The 24130-nt window shown below is 37.3% G+C and overlaps 1 protein-coding gene across 1 annotated transcript in view; it reads left to right on the plus strand.

The window, feature by feature from the left end:
* Positions 1-24130, plus strand: part of LOC134535646 (nephrin) — a 357918-nt gene that overhangs the window by 115775 nt on the left and 218013 nt on the right. Inside the window, exon 2 of the mRNA XM_063374832.1 lies at positions 7583-7712. Coding sequence (XP_063230902.1) covers positions 7583-7712 — 130 coding nt within the window. The remainder of the gene's footprint in view (positions 1-7582; positions 7713-24130) is intronic.

The raw sequence follows: 24130 nt of genomic DNA on the forward strand, positions 1-24130 counted from the left end.
AAATTAATAAGTATAATCTTATCTAAAAGACTTTTTACTATTCACAATTTAAACTAATAATAATCATATTGGTTTGGTTCAGAAATAAATAATAAATGAAATTTTTATTGTTGCATAGGGAGAAACATCAACGTAAATGAAAAATTGTATTTTGATTGAATTATTTTGGGCAGAATTGAGAGTTTAATGAGAATGAATTGCTATTCAACAAATAGTTGACTAGAAGACACCTGAAAATATTTGCACTATTTAAAACTATAAGTTATCACATTGACGCAAGAAATGTTAGCCATTTTAAACTGTGTAGATTAATAATATCGAGGAATACTTTACTTGTCTACGAGTTGAGCCGGCCAAAGATTGCCGCCAGAAACAGGTACGTGTGTGTGTATTTCTGGTGTTCTACGTTCGGCAATTGTGGTCCAAGACTACCAACCTCTGGAAAGAAAATTTTGGTGAGTAGGCATCAAATTTTAAATTATCTAAAGGATACTTTCAAAAAACCCATAAAATGCAACATCAATTAAAGAATTAGTTATTAAAAACTAATTTTCATTGCTTAAAACAAGGATTATAAATTTAATAATATAATCGTTCCGATCTAAACTTAAATAGGGCCAACAGAAAACTGTATTTACCACTAGGGGGAAAAATTATTCGTATTAAAGTTTGAATTATGAGGTGGTTATTAAGGAAATAAACTTGGCGTGGTGTTCTAGAAACACTACATAAACCCCTTAAACAAAAATTTTATTTTTGTGGCAGTTTGAACGATAATACATTAAATTTACGTATTTGATGATACCAATAAAGACGTCAATCCAACCGTAAGTGCTTGCTTACATCGAGATTCAGAACACTAATACAAATATATCTGCTAAAAATTATAAATTTTATTTTACTTATATGTATATACACATAAAAACATCAAAAACAAAGTTGTTTTTTTTAAATTTCCAGTAGATTTATATAAAAAGTGCAAGCACCTAAATAAAATTCATTGATTCGTATGGCCTCAATTTAGAATTCTAAGTCATAGGTGTGCTCAACGCAATGTTTTTTGCTTCCCCATCGGTTGATTTCGTAGCGAGAATATTTTTAAACTTGTTAATTGACACTACCCGATTCTCTTACTTCTCTGGGCATCGTTGGCTCACGGTCATAGAGGGGCGTGTCCAAATAACTGCGATCCAATCATGAAAAAAGTGCGAGAGTGCGAAGGTTTTCTTGCATTCTAACTTGCGACTTAATGAATGCGCGAAATTTCCGTATCCCTGACCATGGATTTCGAACAACGCGTTAACATTAAGTTTTGTTTGTTGAACAGAGAACAGGAAGATGGGTCGTACTAAAAGGGAAATGTTTTGACTCCATTCCCGATATTCAGAGGGCCATGACGGAGCAGCTGAAAGCCCTTTTCAGAAATGCTTCCAGTCATGGAGTCAACATTGTGATGGTGCGCATCGCTAGACAGGGAGATATTTTTAAGGAAATTAGTTCAAATTTTATGCAAGCTTATTACTTTGCTCGTAATAAAATTATTCACCGTATTTTTCTGATTACACCTCGTATTTTTCGCGAGACAATCTGGCCGCTCACCAGACATCAATAAGATATGTCCCAGTAATTTCCGTATTGCTAAGTATAAGTACGCCATGAGTAGGGACCTGCAAATTTCGCGGTTTTGATTACCTACATGACAGTCTACACAATCCTCTATGTACGCTCGGGCGAATTACGCCAGTTCATCGGCTGCTGAAACTTGCGAGACGTCTCAAAACTGTTTTTTTTTTTTTGCCTGTGATTCGATACTTCGACGGGCGAGGAATTCCCATCGGGGCCAGAGTCGTCCGGATGAGCGATGAGCCATGGTGCATATGCGTATTTGACTGTCGGCCGATCGCGAGACGAATCCGCGGAAATTTCCCCGGTCTCTGGACACGAGCCGAACGTAAAAGAGGTTGGCCACCCTGGTTCCAGACCACCCACAATGCAACACACAGCCCACCGCTCCTCGAGTTCCCGAAAAGGCGTCCATCAGTACGTCCGGGATGCGCGTTTGCCTGCAGCGTCCAGGCCTAGGGTCCGGTGACGTCACGCCGACAGCACCGTCTTCGGGGCGGGTGGAAGCGCCGGGCCAGGGGCGAGGAAAGGGTGAGGATCAGACGGGATGACATAATTGGTGAAGGGAAGGGGGGCGGGCCGCGCGGAAGCAGCTAATTTGTGTTATGCCCCACCCGGAGCCGGGGATACTTATTCCGTCGTGTTAGAGCTTATTAGGCTCTGAGCCGGGGACTCCGTAACCTGGCTGGGACGGGCCCAAGGGGGGGTGAGTGTTGCATGGTGATGTTAGCTCCCCTGGCGGCGGATCACCGAAGCTGAGTTTACATCGTCCGTCCGTCCGTCGGCGAGGCAAGCGATATAAAACCCTTCATTTACCAAACACTACTACATGAATTATTAAAACTGCAGAAAATATTTTCTTCGTCGGACTTATTTTCACATAGATACAAAACTTAATATTTTGATTTAAAACGTCATTTCCCGTCGCTGAACGACATGCATATGATAAAAATAAATTGGCAGCCTTCTATACTCATTACATATCTATCTTTAAAATTTTTTCGGAACAATTCTCTTGTACGTCCGGCTTGGTTTTTATATAGGTTTTTGTTACTAGCGTCTTTTTTTTGTTGCGTTCTTTCGTTTCTTCCGTAGTTTACAAACCCGACTTATGGCCTCCAAGTTAAAGGTGGGCTTCGGAACACACAGCAAAAAAATAAATGTATTACATTTAGTGTAAAATTCTAGTTGCTATGGACGGGTATATTGGTGTACTTTTACTCTGTTATGTAAATTTACAACGGCATATGTTAATTTATTACAACTGCAAGTTAATTTTACTGCAATTTTACTAAATTTTCACCAATAACGAACATGTTTATTTATACCTGTCCCTAGAATTATTTATTTTTTGAAGCATGTAGTGGTTACTGAACAATGTGTACCTTGCTACGAAAAGAAACAACACACAAATTTATGAAAACAAAAAAAAAATTGCAACCACAGTACCAAACCAAGCTCTGGAACTTTCGCTACACAACTACAGTAGATGTCCTAAAATAATGTGAAAAACTTTAAGAACTGAACCATTCGACAATAAGAAAATTTATCTTCAGAGAATCACAGTCTAGGTAAATTTAATTATTCTCTATATTGTACGTAAATGTTCACTACCATTGTTCATAAGAAAAGTAACATCAAATAAAATTATCTTCCAAGTAGATTAATTTATAGAATTGTAATTTTTGGAAATTATAAGATTTTTTCTCAGATAGCACTTGTTATGAAAGATAAAGGAAAAATTGTCTCATATCTGTGATGACTTGAGTTATTAGTTTTAGAAGCAGATTGCTGGAATAGCTCTAGTTAAAATAAATAATAAACGCGAGATTTCCTCTAACATGATATGGTTTTACTTAACGTCTCGTTAAAGGTTTAGTGCCAAAATTACTTTTCAAGCTGTGGCAAGTAATAGTAAAATTTTTTAAGAAGACTGGTATATGTGATTATTACGCTCCTTTCAAAAATTGGCATTCGCTCGAAACAGTAATGTTTTTCTTAGTCAGAAGTTTTTTTTCCTCTGGGCTAGCCACGTTCGCTGAAAGGAATACATTAATACTTGTTACTCGGGCGAAGCCCAGTTTCCCGTGCTGCAAAAACCGCGCGCGACTTAGCGCTCGGAAGCCGGCAAAACTAAGGGTTTTGTTAGTCGGGTCTTCATGGAGTGGTGTTAGGATGTGGTCCGAGAGTGGGGTGGCGGGGAGAGGGGCATAATTAGGGGCCTCGTCCGCTCATAAATAGCCAGCAACTCGTGTGCAAGGAATTATGGGTGGAAGGGTTAAAACCACGTGGTACTCGGCCGCCGCCGCCTTCTCTCTAATTTCACACGCATAGTATGAATTTGAAATTACAGAAATAAATATAGTCGGTTGGGAGAAAGTTCTAAATTAAAACAATCGAGGATCTACTAATTTTCGTCCTTAAAGCCACCATTAAATTAAATTTAAGTACACCGAAAAGTAAGTGGTTTAGCGTAGATGTAGGCTGTTATTTTAAGAAATGGTATTTTTTTCCGAACTGAAACTAACTCACTCCATAGAAATTGACCTTCTTGTAATAAGCAGCATGACAAAAGAGTCTTTTAAAAAAATTGAACTAAATTTAAACATGGTCTTTATTGTGATTGAAATTACCCTTAAATTTATCACGATAACTTACTTCATGCATTCTGTATTTCGTCAGAATTTTCGTCGTCAGATAACTCAGTACATTTATTAATAGTGGTAAAATGTCACGCAATAGTTTATTAACTATACCACCTGTATGGCATTTTACAGCTTGCAGATAAAATCTAGTAATATCCAAACAATTACATTTGTGACGAAACATAAATTTTTAAGTTGCTATTGTGACATTTTAAGGAATACCTCGTAGATAATAGTAATGACAAAATTATACAACCAACATGGAGAGACATATAAGTATTATTTTTACGGTGTGTATGCACACGTTTATAGTGTTATTTTTATATAAAATGGGAATATATTTTGATGTAAAATGGTATGAATATAATAAATAAAGTTACAGCTTTGATATTTGCCAACTTATACAGAATAATAAGTACAAAATTTCTAATAATTTAATTTTTATGAACAAACAAACCTAAAACATTATGACGATTAGCAGAAAAAGGAATTAATTTATCAGTATTAATAGCCAAAATTTAAGAATCGATTATGAAATTCAAAGGGAACTAAAAATTATCTAAATAAATTTTGGGAAAAATACTGTCCCGGAGATTTTTTATATTTTGTGATTTTTTACTCTTACCCTTATCATTACAGATATACAGAGGCTACAAAAATCCGATTGCATATATGAATATACATAACATATTATATATAACCCCCTCCCTCCAGTGTGGCTCATTGACTTAATGACTCACTGATTGACAGACTTATCTAGGATACAAATTCTGACCAAATTCTATGAGTGTCAGAAATTTGAATTACAACTAACTATTTGTTTGGGAATATTTAATAACACGTGAAGAAAATCGTCTGCAGAAATGTTAGATGAATTCGGCTAGGATTGAGTCAAAAGTATTATTTGGTCTGTTTTTTTGACTTGTGCTACATGACTTCATGAGTTCAATTAAAAATAATTGATATGAACAGTGGATTTAATGTGCTACTATACAGTTATGTCAATATTTTTTGGTTTTCTCCTGGTGCTTCTGTTGGATTTATCCCTGTGGTCCTGGATATTACTGGCGAGACTTCTGCTGCTATTCTCAAAGTGCTTTTGGTTATTCCAGAGAAAATAATTCCTGTATTAAATATTTTTTTATATGATACATGCAATTTTATTCAGAGTTAGGTTTAATTTATGAATTTATGTTACCAAAACAGCACTTACAATATAGTTTTTATCAGGTGGAATTCAGATAAAAATAGATTTATTTCTCAGGTGAATACTTTGACTTAAAACAGCAGAGAATCACTATCATGCAAAATAAAAAAAAAAACTTATTTCTCCTTGATGTCTAGCGAAGCCTTTCTTCCGATCGTGAGTGAGCATCTCGCATCCCGCATAAAAACAGTGACTGTCTGTACTTCACATCAAATAAAAGATTCATTTCTGAGTCGATTACAATGTCTTGAGACAGATGAGAAAAGCTATCATGCAAGACGAACTTCCTTCTCCTTGATGTCTAGCGAAGTACTCTATCTCTTGCGGTTGTGAGTGAGCATTCTTAATCCCACATTAAAAATAAATAATTGTTACCCAAACATAATATGCTGCGAAAACTTTTGATAAGAATTGGAACTACTTGTGAAAAATTTTTTGTAAGAGATAATTTAACTCTCGCTGCTGAATAGAGCTATTGTAGCCATTTGGATCCTTGTAGCCTAGTAACCTCGTAGCTTCGTAGTTTAGTAGTCTTGTAGTTTTGCAGTCCTGTAGCCTCGCAGTCTTGTAGTTATGTTGCCTCGTAGCCTTGCAGTCCCGTACCCTCGTAGTCCTGTAGCCTCGTGGTCACGTAGCCTTGTAGACTTGTAACCATATAGTCCTGTAGCCTTTTAGTCTTGTAGCATTGTAGCCTTGTAGTATTGTAGCCTCGTAGCCATGTAGCTTCGTAGACTTGTAGTCCCGTAGCCATGTAGTCTTTGAGCATTTGGAACCATTTGAAGTCAAAGACTGTAGGAGCATTTGGAGCCAAAGACAGTTGAGCATTTGGAGCCAAATACTGTTGGAGCATTTAGAGTCAAAGAGCATTGGAACCATATCCTATCGTATCCTGCGACTGATCGTATCCTACTAACAGGGACGTATCCTACTGAGTTTATTGTTCGTGTTAATGTACGTTATTTTCGTTTAATGCGCGTACTCAAGTCTGTAGTATCGTGTCCTACTGATGGGATCGTATCATTGTGACGAGATAGTATCCCTGTGACGAGGTCGTATCTCTTTGATGAAATCGTATAATATCAAATTGAATTTTTGTTCATATGTGCATACTTTTCATTAAATGTGCTTCTTTTTTGATGAATGTGCTTCCTTCTTGTCAAATGTGCTTCCAAATGTACTTTTCTAAAAATTTGCTCTACAAATTCATGTAATTTTCGTTTATGGTGCATCGTAAAGTCTGTAACCAGATAATGACTGGTCTCGTGGTTCGACATCTTACTTGGCCTGTTTAAAATGTTCGCCGAGTATCGAAAAATTAGACCCTTTGGCTGCTGACTGTATGAATGTGCCTGACCACCAAATGGACATGTCTGACCAATCTACTAGATATGCCTGGAAAACTTGTTAAATTTGTTTGTCCAACCTATCTGACGTGCCTGGCCACCGGCTGGGCGTATCTTCCACTGACTGGATGTGCCTGGCCAACAACTGGATGTGTCTGACCACCAACATGGACGTATCTAGCCAACAACTGGTCTTGCCTGGCCACCGATTACGTGCCTGGCTACTGAATAGACATGCTTAGCTACCAACTGGAATGCTTCTTGTCACCTACTCGATGTGTGTTCATGGACACATGTCTAGACCGACTGGGGTGTACCTTGCCACAACTGGCCAACTGGCCAACCGAATGGACGCACGTGTCTGGACAACCTATCTGACGTTCCTAGACAACCAATCGGATGTGGCTGGCCACCAACGGTATGTGCCTGGCCACTTATTGGACTTGCCTTGTTATGGTAGGAAATCCCTACCTAACGAGAATTCTCTAAAAGGCAGGACAACAGCAATACACAGGAGTCTAAGAGGTTGCATAACTCCTAAGCCCCAGGAAACCCGGGATTCACAGGCAGAGCCGACCTGAGGCTCACAGGCGACCGAGCCCTTAGCAACAACGTGACAGAGCGACTCGAACAGAGTTGCCAAGGGAGATAACTGTCTTGTAACCTCCTAGTTGTTAATAAGAAGATTTGTAGATTTTTTTGTTTTTGAAATGGACCGCTGGTGTGGAGAGGGTGTAGAGTTTTTTGTTGCGTTGTGTTGGCAGTTCCCGAGGAGGTGGTGTGGGCGGTGAGCGGCCGGGACGCCGAGCTGCCCTGCGACCTGACCCCTGACCCCGGGGACAGCGTCAACATGGTGCTGTGGTTCAAGGACGCGTCCGGCATACCGCTCTACAGGTCAGCCGCGAGCGCTTTCATCTCCCGTCGCCAATCCAAGCCCCGCTCCCACAGGCAATACGAGGTGTGATCAGAAAAATAAAATGTGAGCGAGTCTTTCGGTACTAGCCAGACATCTGTAACATCCAACCGGGTCGTTTCCACAACGCCGAAATACCACAACGCCGAACGTACAATAACGCCAATACCATAACGCCCAAATTGACCGCAACGCCGACAGCTAGAAAACTGCTGTGTACCACAACGCCGAAATACAGTAACGCCGAAAAATGTACCACAACCTAACCTAACATAGGCTAGCCTAACCTAGCCTAACCTAACCTAACCTAACCTAACCTTACCTTACCTTACCTAACCTAACCTTTGTGGCAGTCCTGCAATGACATTTTTCGGCGTTAATGTATTACGTCGTTGTGGTAATTCGGCGTTGTGGTACACAGCAGTTTTCTAGCTGTTGGCGTTTTAGTCGATTTGGCATTCAGGGTTATGGTTTTTGGCATTGTTGTACGTTCGGCGTTGAGGTATTTCGGCGTTGTGGTGCGTCCCCCATCCAACCTCCTTAACGATAACATTAACGTGTTCGCATATTGACAAACACACGAAATTCGGACACGAAACTTAACGTATAGTTATTTTAAATAATGCCGAGCGTTATAAATATGCGCTGATTGTGTTTTCAACTACATTTCTGGACGCGAATCACACGTAGGTTTTCCGCACCCGCCACTAGAATTCGCTGCCGGAGAAGCTACGTTGACTGTTCAATCATTCCTTTTTGCGAAGAGAAAGGTTAAACTATATAATGAAACTACTCCGATAAAAATTTAAAGAAGACTTAAAAAAAAAATCAACCAAGGTTTTGGACCTTATTTTCGAAAAAAAAAATAGTTATTAAAATACTGCCCGTCTTGTTAAAATGCTATACAGTTGATACTGCAAAGTTTCCTTTAGGCTTTGTGAACTTTGGTTCGCGCCATCTGCCACAGATGGCAGCACCGTGGTTACACATTTCCGTTCCATGCAAGTTCCGTTCCACTCATGAAATGACTCCTACCAAATGCCGTATACCGAGAGCTAACATGTTACACATCACTAAGGTGAATACATTTTGATAGCAGCAACTGCTGAGGCTACACACATTTGAAGCAATAAGCCCGCTAGCCTGATCCGTCGTGGAAGTTACTGCCAAGTTTAAACAAGTTGTGACTTGTCAGAGTCGGCTTCCAGAACCGGAAGAGCGAGGTGGTGATTACCGTGTCTTTCGCGTATCATGGATAGAGAGACCCGAAAAATTCGTGGATACGTATGGCCTCAGGGTATAATTCGAAGTCATCGGTATGTTAAACCCATTTATTGGTTTCACATTGCTTGATTTCTTAGCGAGAATATTTTTATTCTTGTTAATTGTCATTACCTGATTCGCTTACTTCTCTCCTAGCTGGGCATCGTTGGCTCACGGTCGTAGAGGGGCGAGTACAAATAACTTCGGTCCAATAATGAACACAGTGCGAGAGTGGGAAAGTTTTCATTCTAACTTGCGACTAAAATAATGCGGAGAATTTCTGTATCTCTAATCATGGATTTCAAACCACGCATTATTATTAATTTTTGTTTGCGAAACGGAGACCGGTAAAATAGATCGTGCCGAAATGACACAGTTGTCTCGTACAAACGGTTTTTATTTATATCAATATTGACAGCTTATATTATTTATACAATTTTTCTTCTATCATTATTTTGTTCTAGATGGTATACGTGTCTATTACACTGAAGACTCTATGCCTACACGTAGTTCTGCAACAGTTCAATGGTATAGACCCCTCTTTTACTATCTCAAAAATGCACTCCTTAATACAGAGTATTGCAATTTCAAACGATTGTATTTTTAAATTGATAGTTTTTGGGATGTTTACAGTTTAGTTGTTATGCCTGAGTTCTGTTCTGCTACGACTGGTAATCTTTATGAGCGTACCAGTCAACCAATGGGAGGACCGCATTTTGAAACAACGTTAATTTAGATTAACTTAAATAAAGAACCTTTGGAGTAGTAAGTGATGCCATCGAAAAAGATCATTATGAGGACAGGTATTGTGAGGAATTTTTATTTTATTAATGCAATTATATATATATATATGATACCATTATAAGGCACTAAAAACAATGCTCCACTTTAAAACATACATATTATTTTTTTAAATATGTTCAATTCGTCGATATTAAATCCTTGAAGTTTAAACTGAGAAAAAATGTTTTAATCTGATTAAAGAAGTTCGCAGCTTTCGAATTAAAACAAACTGTTAAAACAAGCTGGAATCGTTAAAATAACTTAAAAAAAGCTTAGGGTAATATTGACATAAGATTTAAATTTTTTATTTATTCGTTATACGGACATTTGAAAATAACATAGTAATGACGGGCGACTAGCATACAACATGCAATATACAACTGTGCAATACTGTGTGTTACGCGGAAGGCTTTATGGTGTAAAATAAAATGCGGAAGGGGAAAATTGCGCCAGTGTGCGTAAATGAAAACGTACCGTGTGCTCCGACCTCGTAGCTCCTTTTATTGGGCCCCAGCTGCCTGTGAGCTGGCGAGCATATTTCTGCGGACCCTCAGCCGCGCACCCCCACACACGAGCTGAAGTCGTGTGCACCATTCACACAGCCACCCGAGGATGCGTGCGTAGTTCTCCGGGCTCCCGCCTGGCACCGCTCTCCTCTGCTCTCGCTTCCCTTCATCGCCTTGCTGTCTCTCTTTCTCCGTCTCTCGCGCACTCTCCCAGCCAGCGAGGCATCGCGAAGCTGAAGCCTGCCGTTTTGGTTTCGGGGAGCATTCGACCATTTTCAATTTAATAACACACCAAGTTGTATGTGAAAATAACGTAATTACTAGGAGCATACGTAGGACAACCAAAATTAATCCAAACGGAAGTCCACAAACGCATGATCTGTGATTGAACATTCATGATTATGCTTATGAACTAATTTATATGTATTACCTATGCATTTGGTTTCATAAGGGAGCCTGGTGCAACTTCAGGAAAATGTTACCTCTAGTTTTTCGTTTCGTGGTACCTTGACCCCCCCCCAAAAAAAAAACCTTTCGTCCGCAAGAATTTCCTCTAAGTCACGAACCGTCAGTAGTTTGTTTGTTTACTTTTGTTGTATTTTGATGACCAATCACAATTAAACATGATCCATATGCAATTCATCACAAATGGTTTAAATTCACGCTGGTATTTCAGTGAATGAATACCCAGTTTCGGCTCTCGCTTATGTTTGTCAAATTAATTTTAAATTATTATTTTGCTATTTACCTTTCTTTTTTTATAGAAATCATTGTTACAGCTGTTAAAAAAGTATAAAAGTGATCGACGTGTCTAGTGGATGTTTTGTTTTGTTGTTACTAAATTACTTAAGTATTTCGTATCTTTATCATAATTTACTATAGAGATTGCTACTTATACATGAAATTTGCACAACTATTATGCTTATGGTCATTTACATTATTTTTCGGCTATTTTCTCGTCGGAATTTTTCACCACGCACTTTTATAGTTCTAGCAGCCATCAATCGTCGCTTCTCATTAACGATTTATTTCTCTTTTAATTCCGGGCCAAACTTTGGTAGCGTTTTTTTGTATGTTTTATACAACTTGGGAAATTAACTTCATTTCACCTATTCAAATGGACTGGATTATCGCCGTCTACACTTTAATTAATTTTTATAAACGGAACAGAAAGATTCATGTAAAATTACAGATGATAATTAGTAAATTTATACACTTATATAGCTACAAATTAGTGTTCGCAGTAAGACTGGGTACGGCTTCTTACCCGGGCATTTATGCATTGTGTTATCCCAGTACCTACATGATTAAAGATATTTGTAAACTGTTCCCTGAATAATTTACTGCGCTCATTAATTAATTTTAACTTCACACATTATTTTTCATGGTTTAAAAAAATTATGCTTCAAAGAAACATTAATTATAAATTGAAACTATGCGCCACTTTTTATAAGAAATACTCAATACTATGTCGTAAAACCCTGTTTCATAAATGAGAAAATAACCATAGCCATGTCTTGTACACAGTAGAACTAAAAACTATTTCTTGGCAAATGGTTTCCAAGGAATCTTTTGTTAAAGTACAGAAAATTTGTTTGTGGACACTCTTGACTCTAGAGTGAAAGTGCAAGGCACAGGGTTTTGAACGAGATTTCTTACTGTAGCCTGTCAGTTTCTCTTTTAAAATTTACGAAGAACACAGTTTGCAAATTATCCAGGGATATTCTTAGTCACGGATTATTCGTAAATAAATAATTATGACATGGACTTGTGTTGAACATGAACTCTCGAGAATATTACTCGTGTTTTAATGAAACCTTCGAAAGCTTGTTAATCCCTCCCTCTGTGTGCATAATCGTACTGTTTACAACGGAAAAAAACAGAACTCGAAAGTCGGGACACGGTATATTTTCTACGAAGCGACTAAAAAGGTGTTAAGGGGGGAGAGGGGTGGATTAGAGGAATGCTGGATGGGTCCAAAAATATTTTGTATACTACAAAAAAAATTAAATGAAAGGCGACTATATGTACCTTGGAGGCATAAGACACTATGTGACAAAACCGTATTTTTCACGAGAGCAGTTTAAAGAATTTTAAATAGTGCCTCACTTATTTACCCAACTATTTTCTGCATGAAATATGTGAAGTGTTGACATAACGTAGATCGTAGTGTTTTTATGCCACTAGAAATAACGTCAAACGGTGGTCAAGTTTAAGGTTAAAAGTGTATTTGGCCCAAAAGTTGACATAGTGTTTTATGCCAATGAGGTACATATATAATTTACTAATATTTTGATTTTACTCATTATCAGTAACCATGTTTTCAGTTGAGAAGTTGAATGAAATCTAAATTAAATGTACACAGTTACAAAAACCATTATGCCTGGTATGATCATTTCTTTAGGGAAGAGAGAGGGCTTTAATCACAATTTCAGCCTCGGGTGAATGAAAGCCTAGAGCTGACCCTGAGGTACTGTTATTTCGAACTTCTTGAAGTGTATTCTTCACTGAAAAATATTTTTTCATTACTTAAATGTCTAACAGTGTATAATCATGCATTTTGAGAACTACTAATCGTGCAGTGTTTACACTTTCTGTGAACAACTTGGCATCTAACATTCATCTTCATAAAAATAGCTTTCTCGCTAGCGTAAACATATTTTGCCTTGGAGCACTGCCACTTCCTGTTCAGGGTGAATGGGTGGGGAGGGGGGGGGGGTTGTGTTCCGGTGGTCGAGATCATATTTACTTGGCGAGGCTGTCGGATCCTAACGGAACCTTCAAGCACGAAATCGAGTCCTCTAACTTCCACAGTTTTTCTTTTATACTTCCTGTTACGTCCTGGAACAGATACAAAGCTACTTATGTAAATTTTTTTCTAAAGAAGTTTAGAAAGTAGTTAATTTAGTCTGTGTCATATCTGTTTTTCATAATTGGCATTAAATAAATCATAAGAATTTTAAATTTAGCCGTGATTATAAACACGTACTTATAAAATTAGGGCTACGTATAGCAACTGGTGGATATAAATTAAAAATCTTGACTACCCTAACAAGAACACAAATATTTCTTTGAAAAACATGAATTGTTTACAAAGAATTTTACACTGGCACTCACGCAGCTAAAATATTAAAAATTAATCCAACCAATGTGTGGAACATGGATAGCGCTGATTCATTTGCTTTTAAAACACAAGTTCTCTTTCTTTTGCGTTAGTCTTTACTGACCTGCCATAGAGAATTCAAATCATCAAAATAATATTTTTTACCTTGCTCATGTTTGAGAGTTTTTAATTTAAATTATCTCAGCAGTATGATTTTCATTAAAAATAAAAAACAAACATAACAGAGTAACGAACATGATTAATAATAACCTGAAAGTCATTGCTAGGCGTCACATATGTCGTTTCAAATAAAATTAGTTCAAATAAAGTACAAATGAAGTCCTGAGCCATACTTTTATAAAAAATAATTTTTTTCACGAGTGTGGAATATTTCAAAACGGTGATGGCCCTTCTGATATCTCTTGAAATCTAAACTCAGACATATAAAAATAGTCATATAAAATATATATAAAATAAAACGATAGACATATAAAAACGAAATATATTAAAAAATAATTGACCTTTGACAAGACACATTATTTTGAAACTTTAGCGGTGACAGTCAAAGAGAATTCTAAGAAAAACTTACAAAGAACTATTCAGTGTGGCTTTGTTTGGATCATAATCTTTCGTGACCAGAGCCACAACACGTATCTTGGCCAATGGATTGGAGGCGACGTCTGTATACCATTTATCCCTGACTGTTTGGCCTGCTCTATTGCACACATTTTTAAAGGTAGACTGACACTTGATGATTTTTCAGTGTCGATTGAGCAAGATTGTCCTGGTTTACTGTCGAAATTTGATCAGTCTGGAAGAAATTTAAAGTTGTTTCAGTGCGTTGCCACGTGCAAGCCAGGTTCCAACAGTAATATACAGTGATCCCGCAATCTGGGGACCACATCCATACAGGATGAGCGTTTTTGCCGGATTTTCGAACACCACAAAAGTTTTTACGTGGAATTAATAGAGTAATTAATTTACAGCACAATGTGAATTATGTTTATTTTATTAATGCAATTATACCTTCATATTGTTGATGCCAATATAAGACAATAAATAAAATAATGTACCTACTACCTTAAAATATACGTATTTTTTTTAATAGTCTTTAATTCATCAGAATTATTTCCTTGAAGTTTTAAATGAGAAAAAAAAATGTTATAAGTCCGATTAAATAAGTTCGCAGCTTTCCAATTAAAACAAACGTAATTGCGAAAACAAGCAGGGCTCATTAAAATAATAAAAAAAAAGCTTAGAGCAATATTGGCATAAGATTTAACAGTTCACAGCTCCAGAACAGGACAAGCCGGGAAACTGCCCAGAGACCCACGCCATCTCTATTACTATTTCGACGCACCTGTAAAGGAATGTCTTAACCAGGGGAGGGGGGGGGGGGTTAGGTGTTCTAACCCCCCCCCCCCCCTTTAGCCCCCATTTTTTCTTATCTGAAAGCAGGTTAGCTAAAAGCCTGGGTGTCTTACTGCTATCGCTGGCCACTGCACTGGAGGGGAAGAGTAAGCGAGCCCTACCGATTCTCCTTCTCTTCCCCTACCCCTGTCGCGAGCAGGAGTTATAAGGTTGTGACGCCGTGACGGGTCCCAAGTTTTCAAATATATTACACCTATTGTATTTAACCAGCGCGGTAATTATAAGGAGGTGGTGACTGGGTATTCCAGCTAAAGCTAATTGTTTCCAGGAATAGGCCAGTTCTGCCGAAACCCAACCATTTTTATTCATTTTTTTTACTGTCGAGTTTTGAGCATGATTTATGATTTTGAGTGGACGTGGACAAGGCACTTGGATTGATTAAAATATCTTTAATTAATTTTTTACTTCATCACTGAAAATGTTTTTTTAGTAAAAAATTAATTATATTTTTACCATTACAGTATTTAAAGTTAAGTACCGTAAACTGCTCAAATAGCACTATTTTACATCTTAAAATCCAAAATTTTCCGGAGGAGGACCACCGGACCCCCCGCTTTAATAGGGGGGGGGGACCATGCTTCTTAACCCCCCCCCCCCCCCACAATTCACAAATCCTGGATACGCTACTGCTGTAAAGTACAGTTTGTCCATAAAAGAATGTCCCAGTTATATAATTTTATAATATCAAGTGTGAGCGTTGTAGAGTGTTGATTCAAGAGCACAACTAAATAGTAGGTAACTCAAGACAGTTTTAGGTAAGAATACGAGTAAAATACAGCTTTGTTGTTTTCTTGTTTGTTGCAACGCGAAAGAATGGCGCTTTCCCCAATTGCCAGAGGGCGGACCTGTAAACTTTATTTTGCAACAATGTGGAGCCCCTTCCCCCGTTGGAATCTCTTTGTACTAAAGTGGTTGAACGTTGAATCCCATGACCGTTGGATTGGTCGTAATGGTCGAGAGCTCTTTTTCGCTGGACTCCACGTGCACCTGACATTACGTCAAGCGATTATTTTTCCTTTGGGGCTTTATAAAAGATCGTGTCTACGTTCCGCCGCTGCATAATAATTTGCCAGAGTTGAGACACAGAATTGAAGATACTATTTTTTCCATTACTCTGAACGTGTTAACTAAAGTGTGGGAAGAATTGGACTTTAGAGTGAATGTGTGCCATATAACTAAACTTGCACATATTGATTATTTGTAAAATAAACTACGTTCGCTATCTTAAGTATAGGTATTTTTTTTTTGTAAATAGTCTAAATGAAACTGCTATAATATATCATTGAAGCTGGGACTTTTTTTATGGAAAACATAAAAATTGTTCGTTATTGAATTGCAGAATCATATTAAATACATTGAGTAAACATAATTTTTTATTAATTTGTTTTTAATTAATTTTTGTACTTTAGACGCACAAATAAATTAGAAAAATCATCGCAAAAAAATTTAAGCCAATGGTTGGCGTAAAAACTGGATTTAAAGAGTTTATTTTAAAAAAGTATTTCTGGGATTACCCTGTTTTCTCGTAGGCTTTAACAATAACCAAAAAGTGGTCGGGGGGGAGTGCACTTAGGTAAAGCCACTCTCCAAAATATTAGAGCCCCGCAAAAGTGCCCTGGGGCCTTGCAAAGTCTCTGGCAATTTTAAAGCAGCTGTAGTTAGCTACTCTATGGACTGAAAAAAAATACAGAGGATCGTTGGTATACTTAAAAAAAATTGAGGTTAAATAACCGTAAGATTTATCCCGCTAGAAATCAGCAAACGCACAACCGAAATTATTAATACCGAACAGCAACGCCACACTCTTAAGCGTGCTAAAAACGCAGGCGACGAATTAATGCGATCTGGTGGTCAAGGTCCCGGAAAAAAAATATATGATCGATTTGTGCCGGATCACGGAATGCTCCAAACCACAGAAAGCCGAATTAAAGACCTTTCACCACTTTGACCATTAGGAGGGGGGGAGGGAGGGGGGAGCGTGATGTAAAACCAGGAGCTGGGTCTCTTCGTAAAGGCTGGTGAGACCGATACTTCCGAGCACGTACCGGCGATGAAAACTCCCCTCCGCTCCTCCCCACCTCTCCCCCCTTCATGGATACCCCTGCGGTGCCGAGCCAACCAGCGAGCGGGACGAGTCCAGGCGACCAATCACCGCGGCGGAGCCAGGTGCCGCTTCGGCCAGGTCAGCCAACAACGGTCGGCACTGCTGCCAACGTTGCCTGCAAACAGATTGTGCATTGCGATCACTTTAGACGTAAGGTATTAGCTGTATCAGAGAACTAGCCTAATGGATCCCTTACCTAAGGGATTCACTACAAGTGCATCGTAGTGGAAGCGGCCATCTCTTTGAGTTACTTCCGAATTCTCACAAGGGATGGATGCCAGTGCATCCCTTCATGCGTCTACTAAATCAAGATTTCTAAGATTGCGACACTTCGCATCCACTAATGCGCCCCTACGTCCATTAGCTTCGGAATCACGTTTTATTTAGTTTTTATGTAATATTAGTTATTTTTTGGCATAATATTTGTTTAAAACGCAATAACCGCAAGTGATAACTCAAACAGGGACAAATGAAAACGTCAGTAAAAATTACCGAAAGTTAAACATTATACTTATAGGTGTATTTTAATGCTCATTTTAAGTACTTTTTACTAATTTGGAATTCATAAAAAAAACATTTTCGTTTTTATCGTTAACATTTCTAACCACTACGCTATATATATATATATTTTAATTGGTCGTTGTTATTTACGTTTTGCTGAATATATGTATAAATCACGACTAGAAATGACTACGTGTACATTAGTACGACCAACTGTAAACAGATGCTGCTAGCAGAAAAAGTATTCTGATGCTATCCATCCATTATAAATGTGTCATTCACATTGTGGCTGCATTTGCTAAGGGAATGTAGGGATGTGTTGAGTTTTGGACGCATCCCTCTGTATTCGGATACAGCTATTATCTACCATCCGACGTACCCGTGCAGAAAAACGCTTTCCCTGTTTGATATAGACATATACCTCGTTTCCTTGGAGTTGCCAATTTTTTTAAATTTTTATTTTGCTATAACAAGGCGTTCAATAAAACTCACAAACATATTTTCTGACTTCGTCAGCCTTTTATAAGTTTTTTCCTGGTCAAAAAAAGTAATGTTTACATAGCAAAAAACCAATCTTTATTTTTTTCAACTCTTCCTAAAACTGCAAAATAATCACAATGTACTAACGGATACCTAAATGGCTTGGCAAAACTGTTCATGACAGCCTGTAAACAAACCACATCCTGATCCTAATTTACATTTGTTCGTTGACTATTCCTCGATTTCTCCTGAAATTTAAAATTCCCCGACCACTTCACTGTTTTCTCTGTTTTCCTGGTGCACGTAACTAAAAAAAAACACTAAAATGATAAAAAAAACCGTCAGTGGCGAAAGAAACATTTATGAGCTCATGTGTTATTTTACTTTTGGTTTGAATTTTCACATTTTGTAATACAATATTATCTAACTAAATTTTACAAAATTTAATTTTTTTGTAAAAATTACTGAAAAAGCTTAAAAAATTGTTTTTTAAACTTCTTACTAACAGACGATTTATATTACGTTTTTAAGTTAAGAGTAAAAAAAGTCTAGCAAAAACACTCTAATTGTACACATACAGAAAAATATTAATGAAAAAAATTAATAAGGGCTTAACATTTCATTGGAGACGATGAAGGGCGAGGAGAATAAAATTGAGCCTTTAGTGTAATGTATTATCCTGGGAAACGGGAGTGTCCGAAAAACTGTAACGTTTCACAGCAAACTTCCCAACTCTCCCCGATTGCAAAATAAAATATATATACTGTTTTTATTCACCCCTTCTCCTTCCAAGAAGCGAACACGTGTTTCCTTTGTAGAAGGCGAGTAATCTGACCAATCAACCACTGTGGCATCTATAGCTGATAATTGAACGAGATGAAGAATTACAGATGACATCAGCAATTTGCTTTGTTAAAGTATAGTTTAAAATTAAATGCAGAAAATATTTGTGACTGCTATTACTAGAGACCGGAAAAATTCGCGGATTCCCTTCGAGACAGGCTGGAATCCAAACTCGTTTAGCTTAATGCTGCGTCAGTGATTGGACCGCAATTTCCTGAAGGACTCTGAGCCAATGGCAAACACTCAACAAAATAAGTATCGAATCATAAGAATCGCAGTAAACAGGTGTCCCGAGTCGGTAGCCAATGATCAGGTGATAGTTGCCCGAGTACATAGAGAATCGTGGAGTCTATCCTAGTGGTCATTGAAACCGCGAATTTTTCCAGTCCCTAGCTATTACAAATATGTTTCCCCCTTCTCCATGGAAGTCACTGCCCTTTAGCATTAAATGAAATTTTTTTTATAGTTAGTGCAACTGTAATAATAATACTGTCAGGAGACACTATGCTATGGTATATGAACATCTCTCACTGTGTGATATCTGCATTAACCATGCCATATTTTAAATACTCAATGATATATCATTGTTATGGAACGAAAACACAACTGAAACCAATACAACGTCTTTCGGTTATTATTTCTCTCCCTTAAGCATTTTAAAATAAATCGTGTAACACCAAAACCAGAATCTGCACGTCAAAGGCAAAATAAACCATTTAAAATACATTTAATCTGCAATAACTATGCTGTAAGATTAAATATATCCACGTATCCTCAATTAGAGTATGGTTTAGTGTTATTCATTTCGCGCTACGAAATCACTATTTTATAACATAAAATTTTTAATTAAGGCCTTTTTTTTTTTATCAAATGTGTACCTTGCCTCCTCCCCTTTTTCTCTTATGTATCATTTGAGTGTAGTTTTTCAGGTCAAATCACGCCTCCGAACACGAGTTGACAATGAATCATAAATGGCTGTAGAATTATATGAAACATTATCAAAAGTCAAATGTTTATAGACTAACTTTAGATGGTAAATAACTACGTACAATTAACTGTAGGACCGATTCAAGTGGTTCGAAAAGTATTTTTTACCCGTGGTACATTTACAAAAGACATTTTCATTTAATTGCAGTAACTAAATGTCGAACATTTGTTTGTTTTAAAGAAACTACACCTGAATATCCATTTTTTTGTACAAATAAATCAATTGACTCGTGTAAAGTGCTGTTAAAAACTTCGGATAAAAAGGTTTTTTTTTTTCAAAGTAAAAATACTATTGCGAAGACTAAATAGTAATGCAGTGAAAATTTAGAGTTCTATAACGGATTCTATTCACTCCATATTTATTCGAGGTTTAGCTAATGGTAACAAATATTTGCTAAATTTAATACATAATTAATTTTAGTTTAACATGTTTTGCATGGTTCGAGTAATTTTAAAAATGAACGATATCTTATATTTCCTGCGCTGTATGGTTGTTAAATCATATTTTAATCAAACTATTATTACGTGGCATACCTAAAAACATAACATTGCACGTTTTTTTTTATAAAATAGTAAATTGGAACGGGATGCAACATATAGAAAAGAACAGTCAATTATTATTTTTGCATAGTAATTTACAGTAAATAAAAAACACGCGCAATTTATGGGGCTTTGTAGCAAAGTCTTGAAAACTAATTCATATAATTTACACGACGAGTAATTGGTTGAGAATGGGAAAATTCGCGAATTCATTTAGAGATATGCTTAAATTCAAATAATTATACTTAATTTTTGCTGCTTCTTCTATTGGTTCACTGTTAAATCTTGAGGACTTTTGGCCAATTAGAGACATTCAGTCAAAGAAGTATCGAATTAAAGTCAAGCAGTTGAGACGCCTCACCAGTCAGCAGCCAATGAACGAGCGCCGTTTGCCTGAGTATGCAGATGATCGGGAGAGTCTATCCTGGAGGTCACTGACCCCCCAAAATTTTTTTCCCCAGTGCCTAGTTCTCGGCTATGATGATAGCTAGCGTGGTGAGGGTCAAGAGTTCGATCTTTACAGACACAAATGGCTCAAATTTAGGGTCACAGAGTGTGCAAAAAAGTTGTTCGCAGGGAGGGTAGAAATTGGGGAATACCCCACGCTCCCCTTAAATTAAATTCTGTTTCTCTCCCTTGTTAGGAACTTACCATATACTTAGAGCCCTCATTGCCGTAATAGGGGAGATATGTATAGGATTCAAGGTACGCCATCTTGGTTTCAACAGATTATAGTTCATAACAATTTTCCATATTTCGATTTTAAAAAAATGGCTTTGTTAAAACATGGTTTATAATTAAATGCAGAAAATATTTGTGGCTGCTGTTACAAATACTCCCCCCCCCCCCGGGGGAAGTCACTGGCCTTTAGCATTAAATTAAATTTTTTTAGAATTAGTGCAAATATAATAATAATGTCAGGAGACACTATGGTGTTGTATATGAAAATCTCTCAATGTGTGATATCTGCATTAACTGGGTCATATTGTAAATACTCAACTATATACTATTGTTATGGAAAGAAAACACTACTGAAACCAATACAACGTCTTTTGGTTATTATTTATCTCCCTTAAGCATTTTGAAATAAATCGTGTTACGCCAAAACCAGAATCTGCACGCCAAAGGCAAAATAAACCATTTAAAATCCATTTAATCTGCAATAAATATGCTGAAAGATTAAATATATCCATGTATCCTTCATTAGAATATGGTTTAGTGTTATTCGTTTCGCGCTACGAAATCACTATTTTATAACATAAAATTTTTAATTAAGGCCATTTTTTTTTTAGTGTACCTTGCCTCCTCCCCTTTTCTCGGGCAGAAAAATAATCTTACTTCATATTTCCGCCGTGTGAAGTAAGTACCGTCACGCCAGACGCGGGATGGTGGACCGGCGAGCAAAACCAAGCAGTAACTTTCTCTGAGGTATAAAATTTGTCCACTCGGGAAGTTCAGTGCGTCTCTTTACTGCTGTTCAGGACGGCCGTGTGCAGGCCTACACATAGCCGACGGCAGCGCTGAATCTCCGACCACGGCTGCGGAAATTACCCAAGACGTAGATCCGTACTCCTGAAACTGATATCCGAACGGTCCACGATCAAAAATAAAATATCTCACTGTAATTTCATTGAGATAGTTATATTATTATCTACATCGTGCGGTACGTGCATCGCAAACATGCCACTTATATTACAGAGTTAAGGCCGTATAAAACAAAAATTACCACGTGCGGGAATATCACGTTCTATCGTTTTCCATATTCATTACTCAAACCGAACATTTTCATCGCTTTAAATATTATATTGAATGGATTTTTTTTATGTAGCTAGTCGCGAAAAGATTTCGAGACTGCCTGGGAGTTTATAAACCCTGTGAAATGGTAAATGTTTATTGATCGGTCGAGTTTATTTCAACTGATAGAACACCAAGCACGCTGAATGGCGCAGTCAAATAATGCAATGGCTTCTCTTGCTGACCTATTAGGTACATACAAGGTAGTTTAGTGGAAAGATGTAACAAATGATATCACCGTTTCACAGTCACGATTTTGCAAGCGCAAGTGGGCACCCTCAGTGAGGGGCTTCTGAAACCCAGGGGGGGGGGGCGGACCCTCCTACCCCCACTGGGATCTATGCAAATGGAGGGAGGTATGCCGTAAAACATAAATCTGAAGCTTTCGAAGACCTTGAGTTAAGGAATTCTAAAAGACTGGCTAACGATCGATCTATATTATCAAGGTAATCGATTCTGGGAATACAACATACGCTGTATATAATACCTGGACCTGTATGAGAGATATGTCATGGATTCCATTGTTTTCCTAAACAATTTGAGATTGGGTAAAATGACTGCCAATCAAGGCAACTTCTAAACTTCTATGTGAAAGGTGAAGAGTGCCTTTGTGCGGAGAAATATCCTGGGAATACGCTAGCATATCATTTTTCATACTGTATTGCCAACTACAATTACATTTTAAGTTTTTAGTTATTTGGAGCTTATTTCGTTATATCCAAATGTTGTTTTGAATTAACTGCTTCAAAACACATGTGTGAAATGCAGCATTCGAATATAATGTAACCTTTTCTTTATAAACTATAGCTAAAAGCTGTCATAAATTCAATGATTAATAAATTAATTTTACTGAAGAAGGTTATCCTAAAAGTTAAATGAAAGAAATGTTATGAAAAAATTCTAGAAATTTAAATAAGTTTGTGCACGGACAGGTTTGACACTCAAATTACCATTTTAATTATAGCAAAAAATTAAGAAAACTTCCGTTAAATTTACGCAGCGTTTTAGGATTTGTTTAATCAGCATGTTACTCTTAGCAGCATAGAGATGCGATGTTCATTGAAATGGGCAAAATATTCCTTATAATATCATTTGTTATCCTCTAGCACTTTTCCAGTGAATAATTCTACGCATTCGAGACAGAAAACATTCATAGCGCGTCGTTTTTAGAGCCCTAATAGGACATTAAAAAACCGAAACGAAAATAGCTTTGAGTTCGCCCTTTTCTTCGGTCGTGCAGATGTTAAAAAAAAAGGAAGCCATTTGCGTGCCAAAATAAAACTCCGTTCTAAAAGAGCACAGAAACGTAAATCATCTCCTTGGCATTGTTTCAATAGTGCAACAATTTTCTGGGAATATGCTCGCATGCCATTTTTCATGCTATACTGCCAAGAGCAATTAAATTTTAATTTCTCAGTTATTTGGTGCTTATTTCGTTATGTATAATTCTACCGAACCACGGGGAATAGTAATACTGTAAAATGAGAGACAATCAGTTACCGAGGTGTAGTGGTGTAGTGATGCTGGAACTGAGCTCCGGAATTGGCAATGAACATACGAGGCGTGTCCGGAAAGTTAATACCGTTTAGTCATAAAATTAAACTCATGAAAAAAAGTTTTTATTGAAAGTTTCATTTTAATACATATTACATAACATTTCCTCATATTCGCCATTCAGTTACAAACACTTTTCGCAACGTTCTACCAGTTTATTTAACCCCTCTTCATTGAAGTTCGCAGCCTGTGAATGGAACGGACGCCTCGGCCGTAGGCATCATGGACTTCGAATACATAATGCGTGTAGCCTAAGTACAGGCGCTTAGTAAACATCTCCGGAAAAAGTAAAAAAAAAAAAAAAAATTCTGTACTCGAGTAGAAACATGATGATTGATACTTTTTTTTTAGGTAGAAAAGGGATTAATTTTGATTGATTTAATGAGACATAAGTAAACAATTAAAACAAAATGTACCAAATTACGATTTTCAACTGGTTTAATTTACAGGCTGCGAACTTATATGCAGAGCGGTTAAATAAACTGGTAGAGCTTTGCGCAAAGTGCTTGG

Source organism: Bacillus rossius, chromosome 10, assembly GCF_032445375.1.
Source record: "Bacillus rossius redtenbacheri isolate Brsri chromosome 10, Brsri_v3, whole genome shotgun sequence".
In the NCBI taxonomy this organism is placed as follows: domain Eukaryota; kingdom Metazoa; phylum Arthropoda; class Insecta; order Phasmatodea; family Bacillidae; genus Bacillus; species Bacillus rossius.